The sequence below is a fragment of the Portunus trituberculatus genome, chromosome 40, assembly GCF_017591435.1.
Source record: "Portunus trituberculatus isolate SZX2019 chromosome 40, ASM1759143v1, whole genome shotgun sequence".
NCBI lineage: Eukaryota > Metazoa > Arthropoda > Malacostraca > Decapoda > Portunidae > Portunus > Portunus trituberculatus.
In genome coordinates, this window is record NC_059294.1 from 16187755 (window position 1) to 16198563 (window position 10809).

Below are 10809 nucleotides of genomic sequence, written 5' to 3' on the forward strand. Positions count from 1 at the left end.
TCATGTGCTGGTCACCCAGCCAGCCTTCCCCATTACGGAGCGAGCTCAGAGCTCATAGACCAATCTTCTGGTAGGACTGAGACCACAACACACACTCCACACACCAGAAAAGCGAGGTCACAACCTCTTGAGTTACATCCCATACCTACATACTGCTAGGTCAACAGGGGCAACATATTAAGAGGCTTGCCCATTTGCCTTGCTGTACCCGGGACTTGAACCCGGGTCTTTTCAGTTGTGAGCAGAGCATACTAACCACTACACTATGCTGTGTGTGTGTGTGTGTGTGTGTGTGTGTGTGTGTGTGTGTGTGTGTGTGTGTGTGTGTGTGTGTAAAAGTGTAATTCACCTCTGTTGCCTGCTGGTCACCTAGCCAGTCTTCCCCATTATGGAGCGAGCTCAGAGCTCATAGACCGATCTTCGGGTAGGACTGAGACCACAACACACTCCACACACCGGGAAAGCAAGGCTACAACCCCTCGAGTTACATCCCGTACCTATTTACTGCTAGGTGAACAGGGGCCACACATTAAGAGGCTTGCCCATTTGCCTTGCCGCTTCCTGGGACTCGAACCCGGCCCTCTAGATTGTGAGTCAAGCGTGCTAACCACTAACTATGCGGTGTGTGTGTGTGTGTGTGTGTGTGTGTGTGTGTGTGTGTGTGTGTGTGTGTGTGTGTGTGTGTGTGTGTGTGTGTGTGCATATTTATCTAGTTGTAGTTTTACAGGGCCTGCAGCTTTATGCTCATGTGGCCCAGTCTCCATACCTACACTTATCCAAATTTTCTGTAAAGCTATGCACACTCTTTGCTGACACCACTTCCTCACTCAAACTGTTCCAAGTCTCAACACATCTTTGTGGGAAACTATATTTTTTAACATCTCTCGGACATCTTCCCTTCCTCAGTTTTTTTACTATGCGATCTTGTGCTTCGAATGTCATATTCATCTCTCAGGATCAGTTTCTCATTATCCACTTGATCCATTCCGATAATCAATTTATAAACTTGTATCAGATCTCCTCTCTCCCTTCTCTGTTCCAGGGTTGGTTGATCCATAGCCTTTAGTCTCTCCTCATATGTCATCCCTTCAAATTCTGGAACCATTCTTGCAGCCATTTTTTGTAGTCTCTCCAACTTCCTTATGAGTTTCTTTTTATGGGGGGTCCACACAACTCCTGCATATTCCAATTTTGGTCTTATTATCAATTTCTTCATTATTTCTTTGTCCATGTAGTGAAATGCTAATCCAATATTCCTTAGCAAATTATGTGTGTCTCTGAAAATTCTATCAATATGGCTTACTGGTTGACTGTTTTCTTCCATTGTCACTCCCAAGTCCTTTTCCTTTTTTACTTTCTCTAGTTCTACTCCATCTCCCATCTTATAGATTCCCACTGGTCGTCTTTCACTCTTTCCCATTTCCATGATATGGCTTTTGTCCACACTGAATTTCATCTCCCACTTTTTACTCTATTTCCAGATCTTATTTAAGTCTTCCTGCAGTATATCACAATCCTCTTTTTGCTTTATAACTCTGCACAGTTTTGCATTGTCCACAAACAGGTTTATGTAGCTGTTCACTCCCTCTGGCATGTCGTTTATATATATGAGAAAAAGTATTGGTGCCAATACTGACTCTAGTGGCACTCTGCTTTCTACTGCTCTCCACTTGGACTTAATGTCTTTAACTACTGTCCTTATTTCTCTCCCCCTCAAATAATTTTCCATCCATCTCAATGTGCTTCCTTTTGAGCCACCTTTCTCCTCTAACTTCCACAGTAATCTTTCATGTGGCACTTTATCAAACACCTTTTTTGAATCCAAATAAATACAGTCATAACATAACATAAATAATAGGATAACAAAGGGCCACCAGGGCCCATCTAGGTTATCCTGTATCAGTCGCAGTGACCTCGTCATCAGTACTTAAAGATACACTTACAAGTACACAATACATTATATACTAATTCTAAATATTTGGCCCATTAACAGGGCTAAGTCCTGCAGCGAAATCCTCTACAATTTGTGGTCCCCTTACATGGGGATCATGTCTTGTTTAACTATAGTAAATTTCTTATAAAAACTATCATGCAGCGCTATACATAATTATAAATCTAATAAATTTAAGTGCTTATCTAATCTGTTTTTAAACATTGTCAAACTAGTGCTATTTACAACCGTCTCTGGCAATGCATTCCAGAAGTCTACCACCCTATGACTAAAGAAATATTTTCTTATATCTAACCTGCAGCCTTGCTTTCTAATCTTCCTGCCATGATTTCTAGTCCTACTTCCCTCCTCTAGGGTAAAGAAAGATCTCACATCTATGTAGTTTGTATCTGAGAACATTTTAAATAACTCTATCATATCCCCTCTTATACATCTCCTCTCAAATGAAAACATGTTTAATGCCTTTAATCTATCTCTATACTCCAGGCGCTTCAAAGTTGCTCTTCTCTGAACTGCTTCTAACATGTTGATATCCTGCCTATAGTGGGGTGACCAGGCCTGTATGCAATACTCTAAATGGGGCCTAACATAGGAATTATATAAGCTACGCACCACTTCCTTACTTTTATAACTAACATTTCTATTTATAAAACCCAGGATCCTATTTGCCCTATTTCTTGCTTCTAAACATTGCTTTGAAAATTTCATAGTCCTGTCTATCACTACTCCTAAATCCTTTCCTTCCTCTACTGCCTCTAGCCAACATCCCTCCATCTCATAGTTAAAGTTTGTGTTGTCTTTACCTAAATGCATAACCTGACACTTTTAGAATTAAACTCCATCTGCCACCTGTCTGCCCATGCTATCAGCCTGTCCAGGTCTCGTTGTATTCTGTAATTGTCCTTTTCACCCTGTACTGCACATGCTATCTTAGTATCATCTGCAAACTTTGATACTTTGCTACTAATTCCTATATCTAAATTATTAATGTACACCAAGAAAAGAAGAGGTCCTAGCACTGATCCTTGGGGTACCCCACTAACCACTTCCTTCCACTCAGACATTGCCCCATTTAATACTACTCTCTGTTTCCTATCAGAAAGCCATTCACTAATCCAATCAACTAACCTACCCCCTATCCCATGTAGTCTCAATTTGTACACTAGCCTCCTATGCGGTACCTTATCAAACGCCTTGCTAAAATCTAGATATATATAACATCTATGCTATTTCCATCATCTAACTCCTTGGTAATATATTCTAAGATATCGAGCAAATTTGTAAGACAGGACCTCCCTGATCTAAAGCCATGTTGGGTATCTCTAATTAATCTATTCTCATTTAAATGCTCCCAAATACTACCCTTAATGATTTTCTCTAGTATCATACATACTATACTAGTTAAACTGATCGGTCTATAATTATTCGCATCATCCTTCCTACCTTTTTTAAATATTGGAGTAACATTAGCTAACTTCCAGTCCTGTGGTATCTCAACAAACCTAAGTGATCTTTCAAAGATTAACTTAAGGTGGTAATTCATACTCTATCAATATCTCTCCATTGCTATTTTTTCACTGAATTCAATAATATTATACACAAGGTGTACGTTTATGGTGTACGTCTTCAGTGTTAATTTGGTACACAAATGTGGCGTAGTTTTTTTGCAATAAATATTTTTCCTAAAAAAATAATTCAAAATACCATTATAAAATCAAAACTAATAACAGTGTCAATTTCCTCTTAACCACATATAATATACATAACAACAAATAAATGTTAGCATCGGCATACACATAACTATGTTATAACAATTTTATTACAGCCAAATTGTTACCTTTTTTCATCAAAAATTTGAGTTTATAAGCCTGTTGTAAATTTATTTGAGTGAGTTCATGCATTATCATGCTGGCATTTGTTAAGATGAGGTTGTTGATCATTTTGCTGCAAAAACTTTTGAAATTGACCAATTACTGAAAAAGTTATTCAACAGTATATGCTAAAAACTGAAAGTCAGAAAACGCATTTTCTGTGAACATCTTCAAAACCCACATAACTTGCTTCCTCACTCAACTTTCCTAGCATCTTTAAGATATACCCTAAAAGTATCCTTTAGCCCATAAATTCCCGTGAAAAGCCCAAACTCAGATATGTACTTACATAATCCCTTGACAACTCTTACTGGTATCTGTTTAGATAGTTTCACCATGTTACATCATCTTACATGTCATTGTCACAATTTAACCCAACTAAAATAGATCAACATACTGCACCACCACTCCCTAATGTATCATTGGTACTAATATCTTCTCACCCTCACTGCCTGATAAAACTATCTACATCAAAAAAATAAAAAACCTCTATACAAGCAAAACAAAGACTAGAAGAAAACTATATATTATTAAATCCCCTTTAAACCCACCTTACCATAACAAATTATTCTAACTTCCATGGTTCCTCTCAGAGAAACCCAAGTACCAAGTTTCTTTCAAAGATTAACTTAAGTGCTTCAGAAATACTGTCTACACCCTCCCTAAGTACTCTGGCATGTAGCTCATCAGGACCACTAGCTTTCCTATCGTCTAGTTCAAGAATAAATTTCCTAATAATTCCCGGTTTTATATCAATATTTTCTAAAGCTCTTAAACTACTCGTCGCACTGTTTGTAACAGGATTTCCTATTCTTTCCTAGTAAATACTGAAGAAAATTGTTCATTCAATAATTCTACTATGTCTTCATTTTGATCCACTACTACACCATCTTTTCTGAGTGGTCCAATCCTATCCTTATTTCTTTTATCACTGACCTTGTAATAACTATATAATTTTTGGGATCTTTACTCCCAGCTCTAGCTAGTTTTATCTCTGCCTGCCTTTTACTTTTTTATAACCTTACTCAAATCATCTCTGACCTGTCTGTACCTAATCAAATCTACATCTTCCCACTTTTCTGCAACTCTCTGTATGCCCTCTTCTTCTCTCTGATCTGGCTACCTATCTCATGAGTCCACCATAATGGCTTCCTGTTTCTCTGCCTTATATCTTTGTAAGGGATACACTGCATCACTATACCCTTTACTACAACCTTAAAAATATCCCACATCTCCTGTGCAGTTTTATTTCCAAAACTATCTTCCCAGTTTACCTCTCCTAATAACTGACGTAACCTACCATAATTGCCTTTCTGATAGTTTGGGACTCTAGTCTTATTCACTATATTATCCCTACTGGAATTAATGATAAATCTAATTATATGATGGTCACTGTTTGCTAAAGTCTCTCCTACCTCAACTTCCTTTAAACAATGCTCAATATTTGTTAGTACTATGTCTAAAACCTTCCTCCCCCTAGTAGGTTTATCTACCATCTGCACTAAATAGTTATCCTGAAAACTTTCCATAAACTTATTTTCACTAGCATCTCCTACCATCCTCTCCCAGTTTACTGACTTAAGATTAAAATCCCTAAGATAATTGTCTGACTAGTACACCCCTATTTATCTCATCTACCATAAGGTTGTCTACATCTGCTGACTGGTTAGGTGGTCTATAAAAAGCTCCTACTCTAATAACCTTACTTTTGTTTACTCTAACATCCAGCCATAAGGACTCTACTCTGTTATCTACCTTAATACCATTAACCTGACTGGAAATGAAGGATTTTTACATAAATAACTACTCCTCCACCTATCCTACCAATTCTCTGGTGTAAATACATAATGTATCCATCTACTTCATATTCTTTCCTATTTTCCTAAACTTTTCCTCATTTACCCATGCCTCTGTGACACATACAACATCTAAGTCCTCCTCAACTATATAACTAGATAACTCGTCCTTCTTGTTCCTAAGACTCCTGGCATTTACATAAAAACATTTAAGTCCTGCTACCTTCCTAGATGCTGTCTCCTTATTTGGAATCCTAATCTTATTCTCTCCTATTTGCACCTGGAAATCTTTCCTAATCTTTTCACTATCTCTGTTTATCCTATCTAATTTATGTCTAGCATCTTTCTTCTGGAATGCATTTGCTACCTCACCCCCTACACTCCATCCCAACTCCCCTCCAGACATCCACTCAGCACATCCACACCCTTCCTACTCAGATGCACACCATCCCTAGCATACAAATCCCTTCGCCCATAGAACCTATCCCATACATCCACAAAGCTGACACCCACATCCTTACACATCCCTTTTACCCGATCATTCACACCAATGGCTCTAGACAACCATTCCTGCTAACATACACACGAGGCAAGATTCCTGACACTACACACCTCCTACCACTCTCCCTTATCTTGCCTAACATTTCCCGAAATCTTGCCACTAACTCCTCCGACCCACCTGCTCTGACATCGTTCCCACCTACGTGCAAAACTACTACACCCTCCCTCTCCATCCCCCCAACCCTCTTCTGCACCTCCTCACTCACTGCCTTCACACCTGCACCAGGCATACACACGTTCGTCCTCCTATCCCTGTCTTTCCCACAGAAAGTGCTATCTAAATACCTAACCTGAGAGTCACCCACCACACACACCTGAGGTGTGCTAGGCACAACCTCCTCCTCCTCTCCTCTACCCCTTCTTTCTCCTTTCACTCACCACAACCACTTCATTCACTCCACTCTCACTCTCCCTCCCCTCCAACAAACCGAACCTATTTTCACACTCAACAGGTTTAGTCCTATCCTCCCTAACTGCCTCCGCTTTCCTTCCCTCGCAACCTGCCATCTCTGCCCATCCTGACTACTATCTTTCCCAGTCTGGCTCGCCTGCTCCCTCTTCCCCACTCTGCTCTTCCCGACAGAGGGCCAAGCCACCCTGTCGCCCTCAGAAGGTCCAACCTTCGGCCTAACACTGATCTCCTGCCTAATTTTTTCCACTGCCTCCCAAGCCTCTTAACCTCCTCCTTCAACTCAAAGATGAGAACTTCGTTCGCACTTTTCCCCTCACTTAGCTTTCTGATTTCCTCTCGCAATTCTCGGTGCTCAAGAGAAAGAACTAAATTCTCGCTCTTGAGCCTACACACCATACACTCAGAAAAGTCAACGACCTTCCTGTCATGCCCACACATCTCACACACAACAAACTCTCCCAATCCCACCTCAACACTCTCTTTCACGCACTCAATCACACTCTGATATACCTCAGTAGCTACCGCCATACTAATTTACAATCTGTTAACTCACAAACAAATAAAAATACTTGGTGACGGCGGGTGGGGAACCGCGGTGGTGGGGGCCTAAGTGAGGTCAACTAATCCTCTTTCAAGGTCAACTTGACGGTTACAAGCCTAGTCTCCTCGCTCTACCAAAATACTTTTAACTCACAAACACTGATTCTAACCACTATTTCACTCTAATCTAACACTTGCAGTACACACTTTCACTTCACTAACACTCAAAAGCACCACACACAGACACCAAGCACAAACACCACTCGCTAACTATAAAACCACAGCCAAAACGGAGCGCACACACAACACGTCCACTCGCCACCGCAGCTACAGGTAATTACTGGATACCATCGTGATCAGGTCCTCCCTATCCAATTTGTCCACTCCATGTACTATTTTAAACATTGTTATCATATCCCCTCTGACTCTTCTTTCTTCCAACCTACTTAATTCCAGCCTATTTAACCTCTCCTCATACGGTACCTCCTGTGTGTGTGTGTGTGTGTTTACATGCATGTTTGTATTGATATTATAAGCACTATAGTTCATAGTATGTGTGTATTGAAGTGATGAATGGTAGTGATGACATGTTGTCTCCTATCACTAAGGTTGGTCATGGGAGCCTTGTCATCACAATTGTGGATGTGAATGACTTTCCACCTATCTTCCCTCCACCATGGAGCCCTGACAGTCCAATCCTCCTTGTGAAAGTAGCAGAAGAGCTTCCTCTTGGATCTCTCCTCACCACCATTACTGCCTCTGATGTCGATTCCAACATAGGTAAGTAGAGAAAAAGGTGGGAAAGGGAGACTAAATCTTGAGTAGTATAGGTTTATAGACATTTTTGTTTTTAATATTAACTTGAGAATGATCTTCATGTGAACTCCATAAAGACTCAGACTGATATATACAACATAAAGACTCAGACTGATATATACAACTTAAATCCCTTCAAAACTGGGACACATTTTTACCTTGAGATTTGTGTACGATTAGACGATTTTACTGACATCGGTAGTGTCTATGGAGGTCAAAAGATTAATGACCACAGTCTTCACCATTTTAATTCCCACACAAGTTTCTGAAGCTGTATAAAGCACCAAATAGTAACCAGAATGAATATGAAAATGCATCATGGTACTGAAGGGATTAATAATTGATGAGCTGGTATTGTGTGGAAGATCTAAATTCAAGAGAATTTAGATCTTGCATTGGTTTGTGTAGAATTTATTTGAGATACATCAATGTAAGCTTTATTGATACCATGGTTGTAAACTTTATTGACTTTGCTGCATGAAATTATGTAGTTATTAATTTATTATTTCTTTTATTCTCTATTTGATTACCCTATTCCATCATTGTAACAGGAGGGTACTCACTGAGTGAGCCATCAGAGCACTTTGCCTTGGACAATGCAACAGGAGTGGTGACTGTCAAAGCACGACTGGATTATGAGACTCGACCAGAGTTAAGCTTTGTGGTGGTAGCCCATGATACTGGTGTCCCCTCCCTCTCTGCCTCAGCCACTGTTGTTGTTCAGGTGATGTGTGTTCTTTTGCTTCATTTAGGAGTCATATTTTATGCAGTGAATACCAGATGTTTATTTGATATATCTTTGGAATAATTTTTCCTCCATGAAATATGTTGTCAAACAAGGTTCTATACAGAAACCTTAATTTTTTTAATCACAGTTTACCTGAATGCATTCAAGTAAAGCATTTCTTCTTAGATTATTCAATTCATGCATATTATATGCACTTGATACCTTGTGTAATTAGGACTCCTAATAACATAGGATCCTTCCCTAACAGATAGCATTTTTTTTTTCCAGCTCAATAACATTAATGATGAGGAGCCTGTGTTTGGTAAACCTATCTATGATGGTGAAGTGTTGGAGAACTCACCTGCAGGGACACCCATCATCAATGTGACAGCTGTGGATGCAGACAAGGGAATGTTTGGAGTTGTTACCTACTCTCTTGCAGGTTTGTGCCTTTGCTTGTTAGCCTTTAGTCCTATCTATCTATCTATCTATCTATCTATCTATCTATCTATCTATCTATCTATCTATCTATCTATCTATCTATCTATCTATCTATATATATATATAGATAGATAGATAGATAGATAGATAGATAGATAGATAGATAGATAGATATATATATATATATATATATATATATATATATATATATATATATATATATATATATATATATATATACATCAATATCATTATCATAACTCTGATGTTCCATACTTATTTATTTTTTTTTTTATTTATTTTTTTTTTATACCATGTGGGCTTTTCATGGGAATTTATGGGCTAAAGGGGATACTTTTTTGGGTACCTCCTATCTTAAAGCCCACCCGCTAGGAAACCGTTGCCCCGAGTGAGGAAGCCCAACCTACACTCGGACCGTGGACAGGATTCGAACCCGTGCGCTTGGAGACCTCTAGGATCCCAAAGCACGCATGGTTCCACTGTACCATGGCGGCATATGTTATGCAATTGTTTCTTGTCAAGCTGCAGTTTCCAGTAATCTGTTCCGTAGTCCTAAATATCAGAGTCTCTTTTAAACAACAGTAAGTCCTCCTTATACGGTACTTCGTTATTTGGTAAATTAACAATTATGGTGTTTGGTAATTACTACCCTCGATTCTATTTACGGTAAGAAAAATTCACAGATACGGTATCCGCTCGTGTTTTGTTTACATCATACCATAGCGCCACCACGCCGCGCGGCCACCACAACAATGTATTTTCCCGTGTTTCCCACTGAGCACAAGACATGAACTCCTTAAGGCATCATTATTATTATTATTTATTCATTTTTTTTTTTTTTTTATTTATTTATTTATTTATTTTTTGTGGATATTATGATCATGACACACAGTGATGCACCCATATTGGCCCCAAAACGTTCTATAGACACTGCTGGAGTTGAAAAGGCAAAGCAAAAGAGGAGTAGTCTGACATTGGAGGTAAAATAAGATATTTTGAAGAGGAAAGAGCAGGGAGATGGTACGTCTGCTATAGGTCGAAACTTGTGTTAAAGAATCGTGAGGCTATAAAAAAGCTGCAGAGAATACAATAGATCTGCAGAGCAAATTGGTAACAAAACACCGTGAGCCAATAATGGATAAGATGGAAAGGTTGCTCAAAATTTGGATCGATGACCAGAATTGTCAAAATATAGGTCTGTCTGAATTTAATCTGTCAGAAAGCGTTGTCCATTATTGAAAGACTGAAGGTAGAAATGGGAGTGGAAGACTTTGAATTTAAAGCAAGCAAAGGGTGGTTCAATAAATTCAGGCAACGTTTAACTCTCCCTAGTAGCGAGATGATAGGTGAGGGTGCTAGTTCCGACAAAGAGGCTGTAGACAAATTCAAGCCAGAATTAGAAAAATGCATTGAAGAGAAAGGCTACAGCAAGAAACAAGTTATACATTATGATGAAACAGGACTTTATTGGAAGAGAATGACCAGTAAGACCTATATTGACAAGGAAGAAAAAAGTGCGAAGGGATTTAAAGCCTCTAAGGACCGCTTAACCCTTTTACTAGGAGGCAATGTAGAAGGGGATTTGAAGCTAAAGCCACTCCTCATATACCATTACGAAAACCCTAGAGCACTCAAGGGGTTACTGAAGCAATACTTACCTGCGGTATGAAAAT

General features: G+C 39.2%; 1 protein-coding gene across 1 annotated transcript in view; it reads left to right on the top strand.

Annotated features, from left to right (window-relative positions):
• The window catches only part of LOC123515855 (cadherin-87A-like), an 83429-nt gene that overhangs the window by 50024 nt on the left and 22596 nt on the right, over positions 1–10809 (top strand). The window contains exons 20-22 of the mRNA XM_045274741.1: positions 7740–7911; positions 8499–8671; positions 8963–9116. Coding sequence (XP_045130676.1) covers positions 7740–7911; positions 8499–8671; positions 8963–9116 — 499 coding nt within the window. The remainder of the gene's footprint in view (positions 1–7739; positions 7912–8498; positions 8672–8962; positions 9117–10809) is intronic.